Source organism: Mixophyes fleayi, chromosome 6 (assembly GCF_038048845.1).
Source record: "Mixophyes fleayi isolate aMixFle1 chromosome 6, aMixFle1.hap1, whole genome shotgun sequence".
In the NCBI taxonomy this organism is placed as follows: domain Eukaryota; kingdom Metazoa; phylum Chordata; class Amphibia; order Anura; family Limnodynastidae; genus Mixophyes; species Mixophyes fleayi.
In genome coordinates, this window is record NC_134407.1 from 20,035,176 (window position 1) to 20,062,392 (window position 27,217).

A 27,217-nucleotide genomic window follows, 5' to 3' on the forward strand; every position below is an offset into this window, starting at 1 on the left:
CCAAGCACTGACTAAAATTATAGCTACGCACCGAAGCATGCTGACCACGCCCACTGGCGGTGTGGCATGGAAACCCCTCTCTACAAATCCTGCGTTTGCCCCTGATGCTTGATTTTATGCCCCTGTTGGCAGTGGGTGTGGCTGAAGTGGCCAAAAACACTAATTAGAACAGGTGTCCACATACTATTGGTCATATAGTGTATAACAACTTGACCAGGACATGTAACTGCACACTTCAGGATCTTTGTGGGAACATTCTGTAGCTTTTCTGCCATACTACAGTGCAGGCGCGGACTGGCAGGTTTCAGCCCGGGGGGGCGCACAGGCGGCCGCATCACATGACACGCGATGCGGCCGCATCCGGTGTCATGTGATGCGGCCGCCTGTGCGCTGATGCTATAGTGCAAGATCAAACTTGCTGTCAGTAACTAACATCATATTTTTACTTGTCAGCTTTGTTCATTCTCAAGTTGACCCTAGGTGTGATGTGCAATAGCGAAGAATATATCTTAATATCAGTGTCTTTATTCTTTTATTATTTTTCACATTTCCTCCAAGCCTGACCATTTCCACAAGCAACAATAAAGTAGTCTTAGATAATAAGCTTCAGTATTATTCTAATACCTTCTTGCATCAGTGATAAAGCGTATTAATTGGTGACATAACCTTTTTTAGAACTAGTGTACATTGTAAGCAATTCAGGATTAGATTTTTTTTAAATATATTAATTATTATAAAATATATAATTTAATATATATTTTTAATATAAACAAGTCTCAATGTAATTTCCTCAAGATTCAGTTAAATGTACAGCCAAATCACCTTCCTTTCAGAACTGCTATTTTTTTTTACATTTTATTTTCTAGATTGTGAATATCTATTTTATATTTCCTTTTTTTGTTATTATAAAGTTGTCATATGCTTACCTCTGATTTCTCTAGCTTTTGATTTTAAAGCAAGGCCTCAGGGTAGACTTTGAACTTGTAGAAGAAGTAAGAATCCACTGCAACATTGATAAAATGTCCTTGGTCAACACCCATGTAGATGAAGGCAGCAAATCTGCAGAGGAGGAATCCTAGAACGTAGTCACTGCAAACCTGCAATGCTGTTTCCTCCAGAATGTTTCTTTCATTTAAATTGCAAAGCAGATTATCTTCCAAAAGAAGGTGTGCAGGGAAAAAGGAGAGCTTAGTGCTGGAGGCAGGATACAGGGAAATGATGCAAAAATATATATTGTTCTTTGTGTTGATAGAGTTAAAATAATATATGAAGTGTCATTGTGGGGGCCTAATTAAATATTAAAATAATGAATATGACTGTCAATAAATGACTTCTCTGCAGATGAATTGCTTAGGAATTTGGCCAGTAAGATTAGTGGGGGATTAACTAGGTTAAATGCATCAAAGTCTCATGCATAGTCTCAGGAAGTACAATTATTATGACTTATTATAAGGTAAGGTTTCAGGTATAAGGTAACAGATTTCGTAGCATCGGACAGTCGTACATATACAGATAGGACATAACTAATATAGTAAGCAGATCACAAATATATGAATGAGGCAGTTACGCATAAGTCCCATAGATTGTAAGCTTGCGAGCAGGGCCTTCTCACCTCTTTGTCTGTTTTACCCAGTTTGTTTATTAGTTTATTACGTTTGTCCCCAATTGTAAAGCGCTACGGAATATGTTGGCGCTATATAAATAAATGATGATGATGATGATAAGTAGCACAGATGAGTGTGAGTAAATCTATGTAGACTAAAACCAAAAGACATGACATGACACACAAGAGAGACGGACAGTAGACGGACATGGGACAGTTGGTTGAGAGGACCCTGCCCGTGAGAGTTTATTATCTAGAGCAGTGTTGGCTAACCTGTGACACTCCAGGTGTTGTGAAACTACAAGTCCCGGAATACCCTTCCAGCAATAAGCTGCTATATATTGGCAAAGCATGCTGGGACTTGTAGTTGTACAACACCTGGAGTGTCACAGGTTAGCCAACACTGATCTAGAGGGAGGAGTGGTGGAGACAGTAAGACCAACTAGGATAAAATGTATCATGAAGAGGTGAGTTTTGAGGGAGTGTTTGAAGGATTGTAGATTAAGGGAGAGTCAGGTGAGGCAGGGTAGGGAGCTCTAAAGGGGAAGGGGGTAGCACTGAAGAAGTCTTGTAGGCAAGAGTGAGTGGAGGTAATGAGGGCTGAAGATGGGCATAGGTCAGAGGCAGAGCAGAGGTGTATGGGGAAGATTTTTGGTGAGGGCTTTTTATGTGAGAGTCAGGAGCTTGAACTGAATTCTGTAACGTATAGAAAGCAATGGAGGGATATACAGAGAGGAGCAGCAGAAAAGGAGTGACTGGAGAGGAAGACAAGCCTGGCTGCATCATTCTGGATGGATTGAAAATGGGACTCGGGAACACAAGTGAGAAGGAGCTTCCAGTAGTCGAGACAATAAATGAGAGATTGGAACAGGATTTTTAACTGCTTCCTGAGAGAGGAAGGACGGAATTTAGTAATGTTACCCAGGAGTATTCGGCAGGACTTGGCAGCGGACTGGATATGAGGAACAAAGCTGAGGGCAGAGTCAAAGGTGACTCCAAGGCAGTGGGCTTGGGTGACAGGAGAGAGAGTGATGTTATCAACCTTGTGGGAAATACTGGGAGGGACAGGAACATTTTGCAGGAGGAAAGATGATGAGCTCTGATTTGGAGATGTTAAGTTTGAGGAAACGCTCTGACATCCAGGTAGTGACAGCAGAGATACAGATACTTTGGATTGGAATTGAGGGAGAAAGGTCAGGGTAGGAAAGGTAGCTTTGTGTTTTTTCAGTGTAGAAGTGGTATTGAGGCCAAACTATTGAATAAGTTCGCTGAGAGAGGTGGTGTAGAGAGATAAGAGCTTAGGACCAAGAACAGAGCTTTGAGGAACTTCAGTAGAGAAAGGAGGAGTTGGAGAAAAAGAGTCTAAAGCAGAAACACTAAAGGATCGGCCAGAGAGGTTGTAGCCAAACCAGTAGAGGGCAGTTTCGAGAAGACCTAGGAAGTGAAGTGTGTTGAGAATGTTGGACAGCGTCAAAAGCAGCAGAGAGATGGAAGAGTATGAGTAGGGAGAAGCGATCTTTGGACTTTGTCATTTTAGTGAGGGCAGTTTCAGTTGAGTGAACAGAGGAATATGAACATGAATATGCATGTCACAAAATCTGCTTCCATCTGGTTATCCAATTACCTTCCCGCATCCTTGTAGGATAACCTTCTAAATTATGGTTTCTGTGAAACATTGATATTGGAAGGGGTAATGGGCTCCAGGCAGCTTCAGAGCAACATGTGTCATCGTCCAAGGGCCTATGTATTTATATAGAGTTTATAAAACTTCAAAACAATCTTCTTCATATTTCATATTTTAAGAGATCTCTGCACCAATTTAAACTTAGGGACATAAGGTGTGTCAGTTCTGGATAACAGCAGTACAGGGAAACTATTGTAATCATGTACCTTCCTGGAATGTCATATTTGCAACTGTGTGGGAAATTAGGATCTGTTTATTAAATGGGATTTATGTCTATGTGATGTGCCAGAGAAAAGATATAGCAGGTATAAGAATTTTGCACTATATCTGAACAGACGACTATTCACAGGTGTAAATTTCCTGCTCATAGTAGCATATTAACTGCCCCTCTGCGTAACCTCCCAGGAAAACCTGATTAAAATATATTATCAGTGTTGTGGAGAAGCTGTACTAGTTCCATCCTTCCCCAGCATATAAATAATACAATCTACTTAAGTGTTCTATTTCTGTATTTTAATCCCCTTTATTTCTAACTGTTATTGCTTTTATTTTGCGTGCAATTTATTCTATGTTTTTATTATATCCAATGCCCTGTACCTTTTTTATATTGGATATAAAATGTATTAAGTTTTCCCTTGTTACACTGGCAAATTCATAAGACTTTTAAGAAGAGAAGTATTACTTGGCTATGTTAACAGCCAGGAGGGCCCCAGATTTGTAAGATCGACGCTTGTTCATTCTAGCTTGAAGAAAAAAGAAAAAAAGAGCAGAGGCGCGGCAAACAGCTTCTACAATGTAGAAGCTCCGATACGCAATGAACTCAGTTCACTGCGCTAGGTCTATAGTATTAAGGGATTTTCCCACACGGCTCTACGCTTTTTTTTTTTTCTTCAAGCAAGAATGAACAAATGAACAAGCGTGGATCTTACAAATCAGGGGCCCTCCTGGCTGAAGATAAGAAGACTTCAAGCAACAAGGGGGCCCCCCTGGCCAAGAAGATAAGAAGACTTCAAGCAACAAGGGGGGCTTTTTGCCCAAGAAGAAAAGAAGACATTACAAGCAGGGACTTTTGGATACAAATACTTTTGGGACATTACAAGCAGAGACCTGTATAGCTGGAGTGGCAAACAGTCGGCACTTTGATCGATTTTTGAAATAGCGATTTTGACAGAAGCACAACTCTGGCGATTTTACATGAAATCTCAGCTTCATACATCTGCGACTTTCAACTCTCCCGAGAAAATTGCTGGATTTGCAAAATCGGACCTGGATACATTTACCCCCTAGAATAGAATGGGGTTTATGTTTACATGAGTTTGTATACTATGTACTAATCAATTATCTATACCGTCATTTTTCCCTCATTATTTTTCAAACCCATAACTGTCTGGCATTTAGCATGCAGAAGGGAGAAGCGATCTTTGGAGCTGTATTAAGTTTTTTTTTTTTAATTCTTGAATTTCTTTTGAGGTAGTTTTGCCCCTCTGAGGCAGTGCCACTTGTACTGCTTGGCCACACAGCAGCCACTTGTACTGCTGGGCCACACAGCAGTCACTTGTACTGCTGGGCCACACAGCAGCCACTTGTACTGCTTGGCCACACAGCAGTCACTTGTACTGCTGGGCCACACAGCAGCCACTTGTACTGCTGGGCCACACAGCAGCCACTTGTACTGCTTGGCCACACAGCAGTCACTTGTACTGCTGGGCCACACAGCAGTCACTTGTACTGCTGGGCCACACAGCAGCCACTTGTACTGCTGGGCCACACAGCAGTCACTTGTACTGCTGGGCCACACAGCAGTCACTTGTACTGCTGGGCCACACAGCAGCCACTTGTACTGCTGGGCCACACAGCAGCCACTTGTACTGCTGGGCCACACAGCAGCCACTTGTACTGCTTGGCCACACAGCCGTCACTTGTACTGCTGGGCCACACAGCAGCCACTTGTACTGCTTGGCCACACAGCAGCCACTTGTACTGCTGGGCCACACAGCAGCCACTTGTACTGCTGGGCCACACAGCAGCCACTTGTACTGCTGGGCCACACAGCAGCCACTTGTACTGCTGGGCCACACAGCAGCCACTTGTACTGCTTGGCCACACAGCAGCCACTTGTACTGCTGGGCCACACAGCAGCCACTTGTACTGCTGGGCCACACAGCAGCCACTTGTACTGCTGGGCCACACAGCAGCCACTTGTACTGCTGGGCCACACAGCAGCCACTTGTACTGCTGGGCCACACAGCAGCCACTTGTACTGCTGGGCCACACAGCAGCCACTTGTACTGCTGGGCCACACAGCAGCCACTTGTACTGCTGTGACAATGGGGGGAACCAGTGTGGTACTTAGAGCGTCTTGTTATCTCCATTTTAATTTCTGTGTTTGTCAAGTAATTATTTCCTGTGTTTGCTTTGAGTATCAATATGTTGGGAAACTTACGTACAAGCTACATTAAAACATTACACAACACTTCCTGCACATAGTATTAAAACAAGTTACCCAGCTGACCCTTAAAATGACTCCCGGTAACCGGAACTTTAGTGACTTCAGTGGTGGGTGGGCCTTAGTAGATCGCGTCATTATGGCCCCGCCCCTGGTGCAATAGGCCAAAAATTGTGTCATTTTACAGAGGCGGGGCCTAATGACTCAATTTGTGGCCACGCCCCCTTGCCATATTACTGAGATTTCCCCTCCAGGAGAGGGATTTAAAAAGTAGGTAAGTATGAATTTAGCTACACCCTCTTTTGACATCACAAAGTAATCTCCAATGAAAGTATCACTAAATGGGATATGGGGAGGATGGTACAAAAGCTGGGGTTAAATATAGTGTTTTAAAAAAAATTTCTTTAGATCAGAGGTGTCAAACTCAGTCCTCGAGAGCTACCAATAGATCACGTTTTCAGAGTTTCTGTCTGTAGAAACAAGTGGGATAATTACTGACCCAGGAAAATAGACTAACTCACCTGTGCGTGATTAAAGAAATCCTGAAAACCTGACCTGTTGAGGACTGAGTTTGGACGCCTCTGCTTTAGATTATTTCTTCCTGATTCAGATTTTTACCGTCTATCTCGCACTGTTTTTAGAAACGTTCCGCCGTATATGTACCCCTACATCCCCCTCCTCTCCTCCCCTCTCCTCTCCAGAAAACTGTAGATCTGTAGACGTTCAGAGATTATGAGTAATCCTTGGGGTAAATGTATCAAGCTCAGAGTTTTCTGGCAGGTTTGAAAAGTGAAGATGTTGCCTATAGCAACCAATCAGATTCTAGCTGTCATTTTGAAGAATGTACTACATAAATGATAGCTAGAATCTGATTGGTTTTTTAAACCCGCCGGAAAACTCTCAGCTTGATACATTTACCCATTAGTGCGTTTCCAGAGGTAAGAAACTGATTAGCACCAGTCAATAATGCTAATAACATTGTCGTAGTGTTAAACTCTTCCGGGAAATAATTTTCCAGCAACTGATAATATAGTATAATCGCTCCATTTTTATTAGGAGAAACAGAGCAAGACAGGTGAGGAGAGAGCAGCTTATTTACATTGCATTCTTATGACTCATTCCTCATTAGTGCTATCTATGCCGCTGCAAGTATACTACATAAAGGCCATGTTTTGTACCGTCTCCGAGAACTGAGATATAATATATTTATATTTGGAGTCCCATCAATCTGGTATTTTCTGGGTCAGAGTATAGGAGAAATTAAACTATTTCGAGAGCTGCGATGATTGTTATAATACCGTCTGGCTTACAGGCTTCTATTTCACTACTGTCATAAAGGCTTCTCTATTAGTTTTTTATGCATTACCAGTTTTATCCTATTTTACATTCTGTTCTTTCTAATAACACCGGCAAGTTTTTTGCTGCCCTTGGCAAGCATCAATTCATTGTGTATGAAAATGTATTTGTTACAGTATATCCCCAAACGTTCTAGATTATTGTCGCTGCTTCATTAATAAAGGCATTCAGGGTGAGTAATTGTGGTCAAATAATGCACAAATCTTTTATTTTCCTTCTGTGGATTCCAGATAGTGTTGTAGTTGTTGTTGTTATTATTATTATTGTGTTTGGAAGATTTGTCCTAGAAGGCGACTTGTTTTTACAGAATTTTCCTGTTTATTCAGTAGAATGAGCGAGTCAAAAGTGTCTGTTTTTTAAATGAATTGATGGGCCTTATTATCTGACAGGCTGTCTAGGCTTCAGCCTAGGGCGTGAGGCTTTGGGGGGAGCCAAATTCTGTCAGAGAGCGTAATTAACTGAAATTGATTTTAAAGTATAAGAGAATAACTGTTCTCCAAGATAAAAAATAAAAATGTAGTAAGGTTTCTTGCCCTTGTCCCATAGTAATGCTGAAGACAATGAGCATACATCCCAACTGTCCCGATTTAGGCAGGACATTCCCGATTTGGGCGCTCTATCCTACCATCCCGATCGAGACAGATTTGTCCCGACTAGTGGGAAAGTTGGGAGGTATTCTGTTCACTGCTGCTCTGCATGGTAGAGCAGTGGTCAATGGGTGCCGGGAATGGTGTTTGGAGGGGAGTACAAATCACAATTCAAAAGTGCTAGGCATGACCCAGGGGTGTGACTACAACCTACTGCCTATTGGGCCATGTGATGCCCCCATTGGGCCAGTAGTCCTGGTCACAACTGTATTGGGTCACAACCTTACACATTCAAACCCACTGATGCAAGCATGACATTAGTTTGGAATATTACAATTAACTTGGGGAGATGATCTTGCTGCTTAGTGCAAAATATGAGCTGAGTTTCACTGAGTTATCCAGTAATCAGGGTCTGGCTGGCATATTTAGCCTGGGGGGGAGGGAATGAGACTATCAGGAACATTTAAAAAAAAAAAAAATTCAGATAGCCCAGTGACCCAACCCAAGGTCACCCACTATGGCTCCAGCCCAGGGGGCATGTGCCCCCTTGCTCCAAGCCCAGCCAGCCTCTGCAAGTAATCCAATTCTCATTCACAGTTCACACCCATTATATACGATAACACTCTACACAGCGTCCGTTTACAACTATAAACTCTACATCCAGGGGACCATTACTATAAAACTGGTTAATCCGCAATGAAACACACAACCCGCACTTTTTCAAATGTATCGGGACACTTACGACTCCAGTGTGTTAATCTGCAGAGAAGGGGGAATATTTAGTTAATATGGGTCATTCATTTCTCCCTAGTCTGTGTTCTTTCATGTAAGGACCATTACCCTTTTGGGGCATAAGAAACATATCTCAGTAACTAAGTACTGTGGTAGGAACGACATCATCAACTAAATCTAAGTAGGAGCAGAAATAACGTCCAATGGTCATTTCCAACCACGTCTGTCCCCCTGCTGGGTGTAGATGACAGTTACACGTTAATGAACATTCCACACAGAGAAATATGTTTAATTCCAGCACAACTACTGTATTCCAATTTCCGCATCATAATTGGTGCTGTTCCCACGCTGCCAGGGCGACTCCTTTTGTAATGTGTGAAGATTTATACAGATATGAATATTTCAATACCCCAGAGTATCTTATTACAGTAAAATGTAACCTTAGCATAGCAATTGTTACTTAATTCTCGCAAGATGACAATCTCTTCTATAACTATATTTTTTATTTTGCCAGTCATGGCAGTGTTTTTCTATTATGCACATATAAAAAGACGTATCGATGTTCTCTTAATCGACCAATGTAATTACAATGACTAGGGAAAGGATTAATATTCTATTATTTGTTTAAAGTTCCTTTTCTTAACCTATTTCTTACCTGCTTATATATAGCAATATAGCCAGTCAGCCGAAACCAGTACCTTATGATATAGTCAAGTCAGGGTGACATGTGGGTTGCAGTAAGTGATGGCTGCACTTTGATCCGCGCTGTGCCCTACATACTTCATGATCATCACATATATATATATATATATATATATATATATATATATATATATATATATATAACAGTTAAACATCTGTGAAGTAAGATGATTTCTTGGATACCTGTATTTTTTATTCATTCAGTATGTGTGGTCTTTGTATTTTGTTCTTCATGTATCATGTTATGTGTTATGGATCACTGCTTTCTGTATATGTCATGTACGGCGCTGCGGACCCTTTGTGGCGCCTTATAAATAAAAGATAATAATAATAATACCTGCCCTACACTGTGTAGTACTTTGTGTGTGTGTGTGTGTGAGCAGTAGTGGAAGAGGATGTAAGGGATGTAGGTGTTCTGGTGCGTGTGTTTTTGCGCAGTTTGTATGGATCGCGATGTAAGGTCAGGTGGTAAGAGCAGGAGGGGGCGTGGTGTCGACATCAGCTAACCGCAGCCCCACCACTTGTTATGTAATGCCAAGATTCACGGCATCACGAAGCGAGGTCTGATGGGGCAGCACAGTTGCCTAGTGGTTAGCACTTCTGCCTTACAGCACTGGGGTCATGAGTTCAATTCGCGACCATGGCCTTATCTGTGAGGAGTTTGTATGTTTTCCCTGTGTTTGCATGGGTTTCCTCCGGGTGCTCCGGTTTACTCCCACACTCCAAAAACATACTGGTAGGTAATTGGCTGCTAACAAATTGACCATAGTCTCTCTCTCTCTCTGTCTATTTGTCTCTGTCTGTGTGTCTCTGTCTGTCTGTGTGTCTGTCTGTGTGTGTGTCTATGTGTGTGTTAGGGAATTTAGACTGTAAGCTCCAATGGGGCAGGGACTGATGTGAGTTCCCTGTACAGTGCTGCGTAATTAATGGCGCTATATAAATAAATGGTAATAATAATAATTAAGTCAATTACGCCGTTAATTACGCCTCCCATTGGAATCCGGGAGGGTGACAACTCTTCATGGAGTCAGGAGGATCATTTCATGAAATTCAGTGAGAGTAGACAAGTATGATGTAAGTTTAACATAGTATTTCTTTTTGAAAAGGGTGTAGGGACATTGTTTTGAGTTTAGCACACAGTAGTAAGGGAGTATAATATGTTTAATAAGTTTAGAGATATGGAACCTGAGTCATTAAGGAAAGTAAGGCAGAAAAAAGGAGTAAATATTCTCCGGGACAGACCATGTTACAATGCAAGGGCTGCAAATTAGTTTATTATTTTGCACATAAGTTAAATACTGGTCGCTTTTACATCCAGCACACAAATACTTGATGGCTTTATTTTGTACAATGAAATTTAAAGTTGATCTAGGACAGTAGTGGGCAAACTCAGTCCTCAAGGGCTACCAACAGTTCATGTTTTTAGGATTTCTGTCTGTAGAAACAGCTGGGATAATTACTGACCCAGCCAAATAGATTAACTCAGCTGTGCATGATTAAAGAAATCCTAAAAACATGAACTGTTGGTAGCCCTTGAGGACTGAGTTTGCCCACCACTGATCTAGGACATGCCCTAACCCAACTATAAATCTGTCCCCAGATTTAAAATGTAGCTCCCCCTCCAATGCAACATGGTTTTGCCCAGGTGCAATGCTACTCATTTTTGATACTTTCCGCTTCTTAATGACTCGGGCCCATGGTTTGGAGTTGTGTAGAGTATAAATTATGTTGTGTATGCATTTGATGCACAGTGTAGACTGGGCGGTGAGGATTTACTCATGTTGGGGGAGGGGGGGGGAGTGATCTTAGGCAGGGGCCTCTGTTCATGGTGCAGTTATAGCCAAACTTTTGATAAAGGGGACTACCCACTCGGGCAGAATGCGTCATGATGACAAATATGCATGCCGGTCATAGAGTACATGGCATTGAACTGGAAAGTAAATGAAGATTCTACTCCATTAACGTCCAAGGGGTTATATTGTTGTACTCCTTCTTGAGCGGATTAACTAGAACATCTTTAAGCAGACACACCAGCAGGATAGGAATTACACTAATAACTGCAATATAAGTGGGACCTGACAATAGGACTTAAATGTTTTTCACTGTCCTTTCTCAAGGAGCCGTTGGCCGGTATTAAAAGTTGTTAGGGGACCCATAATTAGGGGCAGATCATCTGTGGTTTTCATATACTAAAGTGTGAGAAAGTGAACAATTCATAGCAATAGTAGATCTAATGACGCTTTTTAGAACATGATGTCACGGTGCTGAGAACGACCAGCCAAGCAGCTTAGACCTGAGAGGACGGCTTGTAAGAGACAAAGCCGAAGTTGATCGGTTAGAGAATGTAGAATCATGAAGAATGAAGCAGAAGTCAATAAACATGCAAGCAAACCAAGACTCCTAAAGTGAGTTATGGAAAGTGTGCTACTGTGGACAGATACACTGGTAGTATAGAGTGTGTTGCCATGGACAGGTACACTGGTAGTATAGAGTGTGTTGCCATGGACAGGTACACTGGTAGTATAGAATGTGTTGCCATGGACAGGTACACTGGTAGTATAGAGTGTGTTGCCATGGACATGTACACTGGTAGTATAGAGTGTGTTGCCATGGACATGTACACTGGTAGTATAGAGTGCGTTGCCATGGACAGGTACACTGGTAGTATAGAGTGTGTTGCCATGGACAGGTACACTGGTAGTATAGAGTGTGTTGCCATGGACAGGTACACTGGTAGTATAGAGTGTGTTGCCATGGACATGTACACTGGTAGTATAGAGTGCATTGCCATGGACAGGTACACTGGTAGTATAGAGTGCGTTGCCATGGACAGGTACACTGGTAGTATAGAGTGCGTCGCCATGGACATGTACACTGGTAGTATAGAGTGCGTTGCCATGGACAGGTACACTGGTAGTATAGAGTGCGTTGCCATGGACAGGTACACTGGTAGTATAGAGTGTGTTGCCATGGACAGGTACACTGGTAGTATAGATTGTGTCGCCATGGACATGTACAGTGGTAGTATAGAGTGTGTTGCCATGGACAGACACACTGGTAGTATAGAGTGTGTTGCCATGGATAGACACACTGGTAGTATAGAGTGTGTCGCCATGGACAGGTACACTGGTAGTATAGAGTGTGTCGCCATGGACAGGTACACTGGTAGTATAGAGTGCGTCGCCATGGACAGGTACACTGGTAGTATAGAGTGCGTCGCCATGGACAGGCACACTGGTAGTATAGAGTGCGTTGCCATGGACAGGTACACTGGTAGTATAGAGTGTGTCGCCATGGACAGGTACACTGGTAGTATAGAGTGCGTTGCCATGGACAGGTACACTGGTAGTATAGAGTGCGTTGCCATGGACAGGTACACTGGTAGTATAGAGTGCGTTGCCATGGACAGGTACACTGGTAGTATAGAGTACGTTGCCATGGACAGGTACACTGGTAGTATAGAGTGCGTTGCCATGGGTGTACAATGGTTGCTGTGGACAGCAACAGTTCAGGTATCACCTGAGCAGATAAATGGTCAGTATCACATTTATAACTTACAGTCTGTGTAGTTTAACATCAACAACTGTAACATCAGTTTAGTGCGCTGTTAGTTTTAGCCGTTTTCCGTGTCTCACTGCTGCATACAGATTATTCAAGCAGTTTTTCTTTTTCCTAATACAAGCTCACGTTGACTTTGTTTTTAAATATTTCTTAATAACACTATTTAGTAACATTCAAACCATAAATTAATATTGATTATAGCTTGCGGAAGCCATCATAGAAATTCGTATGCATTTTATAATATTCACAAAGAAACCTTCAGTATAGAGAATTATTAATTCCCCTGCTGAACACACTGTACTCCTATTTCAAATATTAAACGTGACTTCTGCTGGCTAAACAAAAGGGTAGAACCAGGCGAAACGAGGAGTTGTAATACACTCTAACTCCCAGCGTTACAAAGGAAATCTAGGAGAGGAACGGGACATAAGACAAACATACAGGATGAGTGTTTATAATGGGGTGGTCTGGTGATCCTAATAGTTACATACATTGTTGCTAACAGAGCAGCAATGTCAGTGACTTTGGATGAGCTACAACACTATTCTGTGGTATACAATCGCTGAGCCCCATAGGAAAGAGTGTGTGGGTTGTGGATACAGAGTGGGGGGTCTCTGTAGTGGATGGATTTGGTATTGCTGGGCCCCCTTCATCATCACACCTATGTAGCCAATCCACCTCATGCTATGGCCATAGTTCTGCCCATGTTCTGAGCATTCTGATGAGCTAATTGGCTAAAGATAGTTCCAATCCCGCCCACTTAGAACCTGAGGACATTCCAGACCAGCAGGAGATTAACCTTGAATACAATAAGACGCTCAGATTTAGTGAAACCTACCATAAAATCAACAAACATCATTTCCGCTACAGGCTGTTCTAGCATGAAAACATATATCTTTTTTACACGGTTTGGCTGTCGATCTGTTTAGCCTAAAATTAGCAATAAATAGCATTTGCTTTTAGGGAATGTAGACTTAGCCTGTAACTAGGGGTGACTGGGCCACATGGTAAAACTTTAAAGGGTTCTGCAATGCTGACAGCTAGGATAATACAAATTAGTTCTCAATACTATCCTTGGTGTCGGAATTTATTCATGGTGCCTTTATTCCACCCCCACATAATGTTAATTACTTTTCTATTTCCACTTACTGAGCTTGTACAATGCTCCTAGCCTGTTTGGACACTATATGACTCTGTACTGATCTTATGTGCTTTACGTGATTGCACCTTATAGTGGACTGGACCTAGCCCACCCATCACTCAGTGCAGGAATAATATTATAAGTGAGTTAGAGGAGTAACCGAGGGCTTTTGTATTGAGAACCCCTTTAATATATGTAGAACTCTGGTAAGTATATGTGATATTAGATTGTCTGTGTGTATGGTGTGACGTCCTTACTGCATATGATGAGGATGTTTTATGATAAAGCTGAGCTTGTATTGCAGTCGGACATTTTGCAGATTAGAAGATAAAGGAAACGTTCTGCTGCATGTATAAAATTATTTTTTCTAGACCGTGCCCTTGGTCAACAGAATAGTAGAAGTTAACCTTGGGCATGAAATCTGCATTAACTCATCCATGCAGTTGGGGGAAGAGTGGAGAGAAACTGGGGCAGAGAGGTCTGCTTTGCACAGGTACAGAACCTGCTCCTATTCTGACCGGATATTACATCCACATGGGCTGCTTTGCCTATAGTTATGCCGTTATTTGCTACCAGTGTGAATTAAAAAAAATTTACATTTTTTTTGTCTGTTACAAACAACTACATACTCTGTTCATGAGGCAGTCCGCCAGGCACACTGATCAGTCATCATCATCATCTATTTCCCCAGCGCTGTTCAGAAAACTCACTCACATCAGTCCCTGCCCCATTGGAGCTTACAGTCTAAATTCCCTAACATACACACACACACACACACACACACACACACAGACTAGGGTAAATTTGATAGCAGCCTTTTAACCTATTAGTATGTTTTTGGAGTGTGGGATAAAACCGGAGCACTCGGAGGAAACCCACGCAAACACGGGGAGAACATACAAACTCCACACAGATAAGGCCATGGACGGGAATTGAACTCATAATCCCATAAAACAACACACTGTTTATATATCACATGAAAAAAAACGGACGCAGTAATAGAAATCAACATATTTAGTAAAAGTTGCAGGTTTTGGCTGCCTTATTTGAGCATGGATAACCTCCCTCCCCCCAAAGTACCAAACAAACAAAAATAAATACATTTCCTCCTGGCATCTGCTATGAAATCACATTGAGGTCCCAGGGAGAGGACCCAAACTAAAATCATACTTGTCTACTCTACCGGAATGTCCGAGACACTCTGGAATTTCTTGGCGTTCTTCCAGACTCCCAGGAGAGCGGGCACCTTACCGAATCCTGGCTGGAGGTGGGTCTATATAGCTCCACCTCCTGGCCAATCGGTGGCATTGCATAGCAGGGGGCAGGACCATGGACCACATCTTCTCTCACACTTGACTCCAGGAAGGGAGTAAATAGAAGTTGAAAAGTATAACTAAAATGCTACATGAGGAGGGGATGGTTAACTGCTTGGACACCTGCCAAACTGCACAGATCTAAGGAATTATATATACTTCTGTTGTTTCCATGGCAATATTTAGATCAGGGGTGTCCAACCTTTTAGCTTCCCTGGGCCACATTGGAAGATGACGAGTTGGTTTGGGCCGCACATAAGATACACTAACAATAACGATAGCTGATCATCCAAAAAACCATAGAAAACATAGTGATATATATATATCACTTTTTTTTCAAATCCCCCTATACTTACCTTTCAATCACCCTGTTCAAAAAATCCTCTCTAGTTATTATACTATAATCACTTTTTGTATTGTTTCGATGCATTATCAATAAAGTGCATTTAAGCCAGGCATTGTATATCAGGGTGCCCTGACCAGGCCTGCGGTACCTGACATATACATCACTGTGACCCCAAATTGTGACCTGTTTTGATAATTACACCACTATGTTAGTTAAGGGATAACAACTTATAATGGGCCAAAGCGAATAATATATAATGCCCCATTAGTATTACAAGTAAAAGTATGTAGCAGGGAGATAAGGTCAATGATGCTCCAGGACCAGGTGACTTTTATTCAGTGGTCAGCGTCCCTTGAAATAATAAAAAAAAACAAACCCTTAACTTACCTTTTAATCGGCTTGTTCTCCTGTCCTCTTCTCTTCTTTTCTCCAATTCTGTGCTGCTGATTGTTCTTCTCGCGCGGGTGACTCCTCTGTGCTGCGCTCCGCAATGGATGTTGGGCGTGATGACATCATGCCTGACATTCACTGCGAGCACCGCACGGAGAAGGAGACAAGGGAGGGAGCCGGAGTACCAGCTGACGTGACCGCAAGGTAAGTATTTTCTTTTCTTTTTTTTGCAGGATTTTTTTTTTCCATTAACAGCGCTGCCCCCTTGCCACAACCAAAACTCCTTCTGGGCCACATTTACAGGCGTGCTGGGCCGCATGCGTTGGACAATCCTGATTTAGATCAATAATGCATAGGCTTTAATAAATTGCAATGTCTGTTTGTTGATTTATTTGTTCTTTATTTATTATAATAATTATTATAAGATCCTTCCCTATTAAGACTGCTTGCATTATTATCAATGTATAGGTTTGTTATCATTAAGTAGAACATAGCAGCAGAATATCCCTGGTAAATTGTCCTGACGCTACACTGTTTCGCTCTCTCTCTGCATTTTGTATTCCTCTTATGCAGTTGGGTTGATTCACTGCTCTAGTACAACTTCATGATCTCTAATGTAATTAGCTGTCAAAGGCTTATAAATGCTAATTTATGCTCTTGAGCTAAACCTATATAAATCAATATACACTTTTTAATTATTTCAGACAAATGCAAGACCCGACATTATGTAAGGATATCCAAACTAATTACTGAACATTTACAATTCCCATTTCTCTTGTCTATATCTGACAATTCTATGTACGTTCTATTATTTCCATTTTAATTCAACGGTGCTCCAAAAAAAAAAATTGAAAATGTTTCTTTCCAGAAGAAGATATTCAGCGGCCGGATCCGCCAGTGGTGGGGAAGGTAAATCACCACAGTATTGAGTTGTACTGGGACATGAAGAATACCCACCAGCGCAAAGTGCCTTCTAACAAGTTCATCTTTACCATCGAGGAAGAGGATGATAAAACACATGCGTATGGTACTATTTATTCGTAAGTATTTCTTTTAAATCAGAAGTTCCTTGTTTTTTTTTTTAAAGGAAGTAATCTGTGTTATTGAAGACATTTAATCATCATGATATGTTCTGTGTTCTCCCCAGCACCTATTTCCCGGGTGCTCCAGCCGGCTGTTTATACTTGCCATCCGGCTCTCGGAACCCAACAGAGTCCTATTATAATAGAATAAACCATTGTTTCTCCTATTAGAGCAGGCACAATGTGAGCACTACAGCCAGCAGTGTGTGTTAGATCACTGGCAATCAGTCCTGACCGGTGTGGCTAATAACCTCCAACATTTTTCATTATTATTGCAAAGTATTACACTGCCCTCACCCGACTACTTCTTAATGCCACCCGGCCGGCAATATTTTCTGGGGAGAACACTGTTATTCCAATTGCAAATCATGACATATTGCGTTATCTTTTTTTTCTTTAAAAATTAGTTTTAGTCCAAACAAACAAAATATCAGCGAGTAGTACAGTACTTAACTCAGTGGTGGACAACAGGCAGACTGTGGCCCCCTGCGAGCCTTCGCCTGTGGCCCCCTGCGAGCCTTCGCCTGTGGCCCCCTGCGAGCCTTCGCCTGTGGCCCCCTGCGAGCCTTCGCCTGTGGCCCCCTGCGAGCCTTCGCCTGTGGCCCCCTGCGAGCCTTCGCCTGTGGCCCCCTTGAGCCTTCACTTGTGGCCCCCTTGAGCCTTCACCTGTGGCCCCCTGCGAGCTTTCAACACCTGTGGCCCCAGCCGGCTGATCCTAATTGGGATTATTCTCTGTTTTGTAAAGCAGAGAATAAGACTGAACAGGAGCAGCTGACTTCCTCGTCACATGACCTCTACATACTGCAGGAAGGTCACGCAGCGCAACCAATCAGAGAAGAAGGAGTAGGTGCATTGAATTCTCTCCCTCCTTCCTCTGTGGGCTCCAGTTATAGTAATAAGTAAAAATTGGGGGAGGTGTGAGATGCATTTGGGGGAGGTGTGATGCGCATGTGGTGGCATCTTGGGGGCATGTGGGGAGGTCTGAGTGGCATTAATTTGTATTTACTGGCAACATTTGAGAGGCAGGACAGTGGTTTAAAGTGTACCCACCCATTGACACTACATTGGCAGCCATTCTGTTGGCTGAACCGTTATTCATGAGAATGCAGACAATGGTGACAAGCTATTTTATGAGTTCATGCCTCATTTCACTGTGATGTCACTGGTTTCTAGTGTATTTTCAGGCGGTAAACTCATAAACATTAGTTAAGGAAATAAAATGGCTGCCTCCATTGTTTGTAGGTGATTGCACACTTTAAAAAGAACGATGACCACAGCCAAAGTGATATCAATATTATACTGATAATAGATAGATAGTAAAGACTATAAATACTGGTGTGGAAGCCATGCTTAGTGATGCCTTTCTCCCCCTCATTACCTTGTTGTGTAGCTCTGCTCCTAACAGTGAATATGGGAGGAGATGCTCAATAATCCTTCCTCATTACATTATGTAGCGGTGCTCCTTACAGTGACTATAGGAGATGCTCAGTGATGCCTTACTCCCCCTCATTACATTATGTAGCTGTGCTCCTCACAGTGACTATACGAGGAGATGCTCAGTGATGCCTTACTCCCCCTCATTACATTATGTAGCTGTGCTCCTCACAGTGACTATACGAGGAGATGCTCAGTGATGCCTTACTCCCCCTCATTACATTACGTAGCTGTGCTCCTCACAGTGACTATGGGAGGAGATGCTCAGTGATGCCTTTCCCACTAATGTAGTTGCTCTCCTCACATTTAGGAACCAGCATGCAGCATATTTGTCCATCTTGCACACAGCATGGTGCTTGCCCACTTCTGGGATTTAGCGTTGCCTATGTAAAAACAATGTAAATGACTTTTAGCAGAACTACTGGTGGGTTAGACAAGTGCAAAGAGTAATAATGTCACTTCAGACTGCTACAACATTTTTCCGTTTCTGATCAGTATGATGCTTCATTTGGCAGTTTGCTCTCCTTGGGCTGACATCCTAAAGCAGCGGTGGGAAACTGCGGATTCCAGTGACCACCATAATGTACAGATAGAGTATAATATCACGTGGGATGATCCCCCCTTATGACCCCCAGATAGAGGGTAATATCACATGGGATGATCCCCCATATGAACCCCAGATAGAGGGTAATATCACATTGGATGATCCCCCACATGACAACCAGAAAATACCATCACATGAGAGGTTCCCCCACATGGCCACCTGTGAAGATACCGTGTTTTATGGCCCAATTCTACCCACTTCACTCTGGCTGACCACCCACGGGTACCTTCCTAGGCCAGGGAAGCCTACCCAGTACCTTCTAAGGTTCTTATTAGTCACTCAGGCAAATGCAATTAGAAAAGTACAACAGTACATTTATTGTAACAAAAACAATCACTAGATTATTATGTACACACAGTAAATAAATGCCAGTCAGGTTTACCACATCATCTGTCCCTTACCCCACTAATTTAAGGAGTTATAATCTGGCTGTCCTGAATTACAGAATCCAAAGCCAATCTATCTCTCAGCTGCATATGTAGTCTCTAGTAGAGAACGACAACTCAACAACCAGACCTTGCACCTTCCAGGAATCAAATCCACAGCATGACTATCACCTCCCCCCCTTTAGTGGCTCCTTATATCTAGGGTCAAATTTCCATAGTGTTTTCCCTTCCCTGGGCAAACCCCTGGGCCTCTCCTTGTTAAACATTGGTGAGTGCTGGGGTTGGAGAGGGGAGTGGAGATGAGCTGTACTTACACAGAATCTCCCCTGCTAGATTTTACGTCTGGACTAGTCTTGTGGGAACAATGGATACTAATTAGCCTCCCCCTTAGCAGTATCTTGCAACCTGATTCCCATCTGGCTTCACTTTAAGGACAATGAATAACAACCTCACTGCCATCAACAATATACAATAAACAATATACATATTTACAATGAGCTACAAATGTCTCCTTATCCACATGTAGTTAGACAATGCAGTTGTAATATGTTGAGCTGGGGAACAAAAGGAAGGGCTATAAAAAGTACATGCTATAATCCACATTTTGTGAGAATTGAGGGACAGGCTGGTTAGGGTGATATCAATACCTCGTTTTATCACACTGTCTAATATCACATGGGAGGATCCCCCACATGACCACCGGATAGAGAATAATATCACATGGGATGATCCCCACATAACCACCAGATAGAGGATAATATCACATGGGAGGATCCCCCACATGGCCTCCAGATAGAGAATACTATCACTTGGGATGATCCCCACATAACCACCAGATAGAGGATAATATCACATGGGAGGATCCCCCACATGACCACCGGATAGAGAATAATATCACATGGGATGATCCCCACATAACCACCAGATAGAGGATAATATCACATGGGAGGATCCCCCACATGGCCTCCAGATAGAGAATAATATCACTTGGGATAATGCCCCACATAACCACCAGATAGAGGATAATATCACATGGGAGGATCCCCCACATGACCTCCAGATAGAGGATAATATCACATGGGAGGATCCCCAACATAACCACCAGATAGAGGATAATATCACATGGGAGGATCCCTCACATAACCACCAGGTAGAGGATAATATCACATAGGAGGATCCCCCACATGGCCTCCAGATAGAGAATAATATCACTTGAGATGAACCCTGACCACCAAATAGAGAATAATATCACATGGGATGATCCACACATGACAACCAGATAGAAAATAATATCACATGGGAGGATCCCCCCACATGACCATCAGATAGAGAACAATTTCACATGGGAGGATCCCCCACATAACCATCAGATAGAGAATACTATCACATGGCCTGATCCCCCACATGACCATCAGATAGGGAATAATATCGCACGGGATGACCCCCCCCCACATGACCCCCAGATAGAGACTACTATCACATGGTAGGATCTTCCACATGACCATCAGATAGAGAATACTACCACATGGCCTGATCCCCCACATGACCATCAGATAGGGAATAATATCGCACGGGATGACCCCCCCCCCCCACATGATCCCCAGATAGAGAATACTATCACATGGTAGGATCTTCCACATGTTCCCCAGATAGAGAATACTACCACATGACCACCAGATACACGATAATATCATATAGGATGATCTCCCACATAACCATCAGATAGAGGATAATATCACATAGTTTCACTCTGTAGGGGGAATTCAATTGGCCACGTTACTTGTGAAAGTAACGTGGCCCATGCACTAATACCGTTACTAGGGTAACAGTGCACATTTTTACAGTTAGTACGCTAATTTCAACGCTGAATTTTGATGCAGCTCTGAGAGCCGCAATCAGAAATCCGCATTAAAATTATCCTACTATTGTTAATAGTGCCCGCCCCGTGTTACTTTCATGAAAAATGCGACCGTTTGAATTTCCCCCTGTAACTGAGAATCACGGTATTCGTGCAGGATGTCTTTCATGTACCAGTTTTAGTTTCTTGCAGATTCTAAAGCTCTCTGCAATATAACAAGGTGAAATAATCAGAATGACTGACTGGATAGTTTGCAGAATGCAGCAGTTTATCCGCTTGTTCCTGCTGCAACAACCTACATCAGCTTGACTCACTCTCCAGTGTCTCTGGGCCTTGCGGCCTGAGGAGTACGTTAGGCACCAGGATGACTGGCTCTAGATCTGCAGGGGAACTATGACAGGGGGAAGGAGGGATTATTGAATAAAATAATCAGGAGACTGGAGTTCTGTAATTGTGACTGCACTGAGAAATAAAAAACATCTGTGCAAAAATCTACCATTTCCACTGCTCTGTGTATATTCCAGCTTACCATGAGCATTATGTTACCTCCTTAGCCGTGGCCACTGCTGCAGTGTGAATTAGCATGATATATTCTCTTTCTGCTGTGCTGAGCCTGTGTCGCAGTTATAAGGGACTGTCAGGGGAGACGGTTATACATTAAAGTATGTTGCCCAGCCTTGGTGCAGCGACCTTTGAGCAGTAACCTGTTCTCCTTACCCCACCTCTGCATATGAAATAATTGATCTGTCCTTACAATCACTGGTGCACAGCGGTGCATATCTATCCGTATAGATGCTGACGTGTGGATTACAGTGTGGATTGTTTAGCACTTACACAGAAGGCTCACAGTAAAGGAGCAAGCTCAGGGTCATAACCAAGTTATATTAAATAATACATAGGACCATCACCTGCTCTTTGCTTCTTCTTACAATTCCAGCAATTATATTATGGAAAGGATTGAACGTTGTAGCCCAGACCATCCGCTGCTGCAGTAACGCATTTCATCGCAAATTTTTTTCATTATGAATATTTTGTGTACACTGCAGTAAATGGCCAGCAGCTTCAGAGTCATAAAACGCTCTTGATCAACAGGACGGAGACCTAAACACATGCAGGGAATTTGGTATAGAGCCAACAACCCTATTTACGGTTGGCGTGCTGCCTCAGACTGGCAGTGGTCACTAGGGTCCGACAGTCTTCTGCCATCCATTAGGTCAGATGTCCCATGTAATGTGTTACATCAATAGCATGTTATTATTAGTATAACTATATTATGTTGGATTTGTAAGGTGCCACAGTGCCAGACAGTGGGGATAACTTACGTACATAAAACAGGGACATATAACATACTTGCCAACTTTTCCTCATTGGCTTCAGGGAGATCCCGGGGGAGGTGGGTGTGCGGGGGCGGGGCTTGACAAATCCCATCCTTTTTGGCCCCACCCCCTAAACGTTGTCACAATTTTGGACAATTACAGCAGGGGCCGGAACTAAGACAACGCGATATTTGCGTCATTAAGCCCCGCCCCCGCCACTTATCTATTGTGGTGGCGAGAACCGGGAGGTTGCTCTGCTCTTCTGAGAGCCCAGGAGGTCTCCCAGAAATGCGGGAGTCTCCTGGACATTCCGGGAGAGTAGGCAACCATGTGTTAAAGAAAAGCAGCTAATGAATCTCTAGAGACTGTCTCCATTACTGAAGTCATGTTGTCTTACCTGTCAGTCTTTGATTAAATCTTGGTCTCCATTAAAATGGCCACCTCCATAGGCATCAATGGATGAACATAGGACACAATTTCTGAACTGTGTCATCATGCCAAAGATGCAGGGCCGGATTAACCCGAGGTCTAACTGGGCTATAGCCCAGGGGCCTCGGGCATCCAGGGGGCCCTTCAAAGTCCACAGCAGCATTATTGATCGGTCCGGGGGCGGGGGTGCCCCCAGCCCGATCAATGCTGCTGAGCACAGTCAGTCCAGTCCTCCGTCCCCGGCGCTCAGTACTCTGCTTACTGAGGAGATCTCGCGAGATCTCCTCAGTAAGGAGCTTACAGTGCGCCGGGGACGGACGACTACAGTGACAAGTAAGCGCTTTGGGGGGGGGCCTCACGGGGGACGGGGGCGGCGGGTGGCTCACAATGGGGGCCTCACGGGGGAATGGAGGCCCCCTTGGCCCAGGGGCCTCCATTCCCTTAATCCGGCCCTGCACAGATGGCAAAGCCAACCACGTCTTGTACTGGCTCAGCATCAGGGAGAATGCCAGACTCTTCAGGGTGTGAGGGAGATCACCCCTATTTCAGGGAGTCTCCCAGACATTCAGGGAGAGTTGGCAAGTATGACATATAAGATAGACAAAATAAATGCAGAAATGGAAGCTAAGCATAGAGATGGCTACGTTATGGTCAGGTTATATCAGTATATTGCAGACCAGGACAGCCGGTGGCTCTCCAGGTGTTGTGGAACTAAAAGTCACAGCGTACCCTGCCAAATATCAGCAGGCTATCAGCTACCAAAGCATGCTGGGGCTTGTAGTTTTACAACACCTGGAGAGCCAAGGCCTGTTATATTGCTTTATCACACATAGCATATTCTATATACAAAAATAAAATCAGAGTCACACGCCATAGACGCCAAATGCTTGGTAAGGACATCACAGCCAGGTATGGTGATCAATAGACCAAAGGCTCTTACAGCGGAAGCAAGAGAGTATAATTACTGTTAGGGGTGGCCAGGCTTTATTACAAGTTTACATTAGTGACATAATTCAGGAGCTGTGTGATCACAGAGTAGCTGACAAACCTTACACTATGCAAATTAAAGTGAGATGTACATATGTATTATTGCTGCTAATGTTTGCATTCTATGCCTGTTAGATGCTCTGTATAATATCCAGATAATTGGTGAACCACTTCCTTGGTAATAGGGCCACGGGATCTATACAAGACCATAACTGTAGCCACAAAAGCCCGTGGGTTCAGCGATATAGACATTTGGGAGATTGCTGGAAATGTAATTAGGGCTGTTACACTTCGTCAGTGGGTATGATGATAGAGGTGGAGCAGAGATGAAGACCCTGTCAGAACTTTGCCATGGAAACCAGTAATTACTCTCATCATTACACCCTGACATCTGTGAATAATATTTCATTTCATCTCTGCATAGCAAACAATAGGCATCTCTCGTCTATAGCAGAAAATGCTTTTTTGCTAATTAAAAAGGTTTCCTTTGCCCATACGAATAACCTGACCTCAGAATAACCATGTGAAGATCGTCTGCACTTCCTAACACGTTATCTGTCCTCTGTAATAGCCCTGTACTGCTGACTGCACACAAGGACTACTGTACATCTTTATACAATATAGATACTATCCTATTGCCAGAAGTGTGTGTAACCTGATATAACCGCAATAAAGAACTGCACATTGTCTCCATATATCCCACAAATGCCCCTATCTGTGTGAACTTCAAATGACCCCCTGAATACACCGTCTGCTATGCTGTTCTTCTTGCTTGAATTCACCGCTTTGACTATGCTGATTCAGATTAAATCCCCATATTAATACAGTCTGTTATTTTGTTTTCATTATTAGTATTTGAATATAGATTATTTTTCTGCTTGGTTCACCACCGCAGTGTCACCATAACTAATGAGATCAGATTATTGGCACAGAAAATTCAGCCTGTGTCACCATAAAAGTGCGAGTGCGAATCGGCCACTAGGTGGCAGAATGACATTGTCAATGCTCTGCTGGTATTGAGCCTCTGGAGACAGCTAGATTTACACATTACAGGTTTTAATACTTAAAGGGAAGGGAGGAAAAAAAATTGCATGGAGTATTGTGGGAAAATAATTTTTGATTAAAGATGATGAAGCTGCAAACAAGGCAGCTGATATGGTTTTTTTTTTTTTTGCAGTTGGTGATATGAGGCTCTTGGCAGCTTCGCAAGCACTGTAAATATTTCATTAGACCACTTATTTTTTTTTTACGTAGGCTGCAAACTGTGAGACATTCAGGTGCATTGTAATTAAAGAAAATAGTGATATATTTTCTTTTCTTCTGACTCTGCTTCTGTGCAATGACGATTGAGGCAGGGCTAATTCACAATTAGAAGAGATTAAATATTTTGCAGTAGACTGATTGACCTGTGCCTCCCTTGTAGAGGATACTCCCAGCAACACCTTGTTAAAGGCTTAGAGCCCGGCACCAACTACAGGTTCAGATTGAAAGTTACGGGACGTAACGGCAAATACGCATACAGTCCTGTGGTCTCCGTGGCAACTACACGTAAGTTTTAATAATGTTACATTTGTTTAATGTGGAAATAAAGTATCTTTATTTATGCATATTCTACATCTCTTTTGGGAGAGGAATATTCAGGTATGGGGGAACAGCCTTTGGCAGCCAGGGCCTAGGGCGACAGGTAGGCATATCCTTGGTTCTTTATTTGATTTCTAACATCCAAATATTAAATATTAATAAACACTTAACTAAGGCCTGAATTGGAAGATTTCCATTTATTGTATGCAGCTGGGAATGCTACCAAGGAGTACTAAGGCAGTGGAGGTATGGGGGCAAACCAAACATCCTGGCCTGTTAATAAAAGATTGTGCCTTTGTTATATGTGATATTTTACTGGTAAGTAAAGATATATATTTGTACAACATTTTATGCCTAATGCAAAATATTTTCAGTTTTGAGGGAATGATGAAGGCGACAACATGTAACTCCTTGAAAATGTGTCCGTATGTTAAAAATAAAAAATATTGTTTTGGAAGCTCTAATTACATGTGTGTGACGGGTGCCAACTACTGCTCGTAAGCGGTCACGTTTTGTCCTCCGTCTGTCCTAGTCGGTTGTAGACAGTTTTTACACTTCCTCAGGGATAGAGAATTTGTCTCTGTGAGCATTATGTAACAATGTCTTTTATTTATCACGTTGCTTTCATTTGACAGTGTCACTTATAGTAGTGCTATGTATTTTTACATGATCATGTCTGTGGCCAACTTGGTCACTTTCACAGCAAAATGAGATGGACAAACTGTTCTAGGACAGCCTCACAAATGGGCAAGAGGAAGTCATTGGATAATAACATTTGTCAAGCTCCTCAATCATATCTGATCTCATGGACTCAGACTTAGTTTAAATAATCATTGGGAGGGGGGACAACCAGGGGAGGGCTGGCAAATTTTAGCCCGGGGGGCAAGAGTCAGCTCAGCAGCCTATTTTAATGGAAAAAAATGCAGGTGGCCCAGTGACCCAGCCAAAGGTAGTGCACTATGGGACTGGCCCGGGGGGGCAGATGCCCCCCTGCCACTCAGCCCAGCCTGTCCCTGGGGACAACTCTACAACATTATTATTTTATTATTATTACCATTTATTTATATAGCGCCACTAATTCCGCAGCGCTGTACAGAGAACTCATTCACATCACCTGCCCTAATGGAGCTTACAGTCTAAATTCTCTATCATACACACACACAGACAGACTAGGATCAATTTGTTAGCAGCCAGTTAACCTACCAGTATGTTTTTGGAGTGTGGGAGGAAACCAGAACACCTGAAGGAAACCCACGCAAACACGGGGAAAACATACAAACTCCTCACAGATAAGGCCGTGGTCGGGAATTGAACTCATGACCCCAGTGCTGTAAGGCAGAAGTGCTAACCACTGAAGCACCGTGCTGCCCTATAAAATCTGTCCAATTTCATTGAAATCCACATACTAGTTTGCATAATTGAGTTCTTGATCGTCACAGGTGACTGTTTGAGAGGATCGGGCGTATTCCACTTCTGAAGTTACTTACCCGGCGTATTGGTCCATTCGGGTCACCTATATACTTGCCTGCATGATAGGAGAGATCTCCTTGGCAAGTGTGGTAGGTAAATTATTAATGAGTGTTTCTGGCAGGAGAAGCTCGCTGGGTCCTGAGAGTCTGCCTTACTGTTACACTGCCGAAAAAAGTATTGGAGCGTAGATTTCCACAGGGACCTCATTG

The 27,217-nt window shown here is 42.9% G+C and overlaps 1 protein-coding gene across 3 annotated transcripts in view; it reads left to right on the top strand.

Moving 5' to 3' along the window:
- FANK1 (fibronectin type III and ankyrin repeat domains 1) overlaps window positions 1-27,217 on the top strand; it is a 97,033-nt gene that overhangs the window by 24,256 nt on the left and 45,560 nt on the right. For all 3 annotated transcript variants that reach the window (XM_075215992.1, XM_075215990.1, XM_075215991.1), the window contains exons 2-3: window positions 16,730-16,901; window positions 25,381-25,505. In XM_075215992.1, coding sequence (XP_075072093.1) covers window positions 16,730-16,901; window positions 25,381-25,505 — 297 coding nt within the window. The remainder of the gene's footprint in view (window positions 1-16,729; window positions 16,902-25,380; window positions 25,506-27,217) is intronic.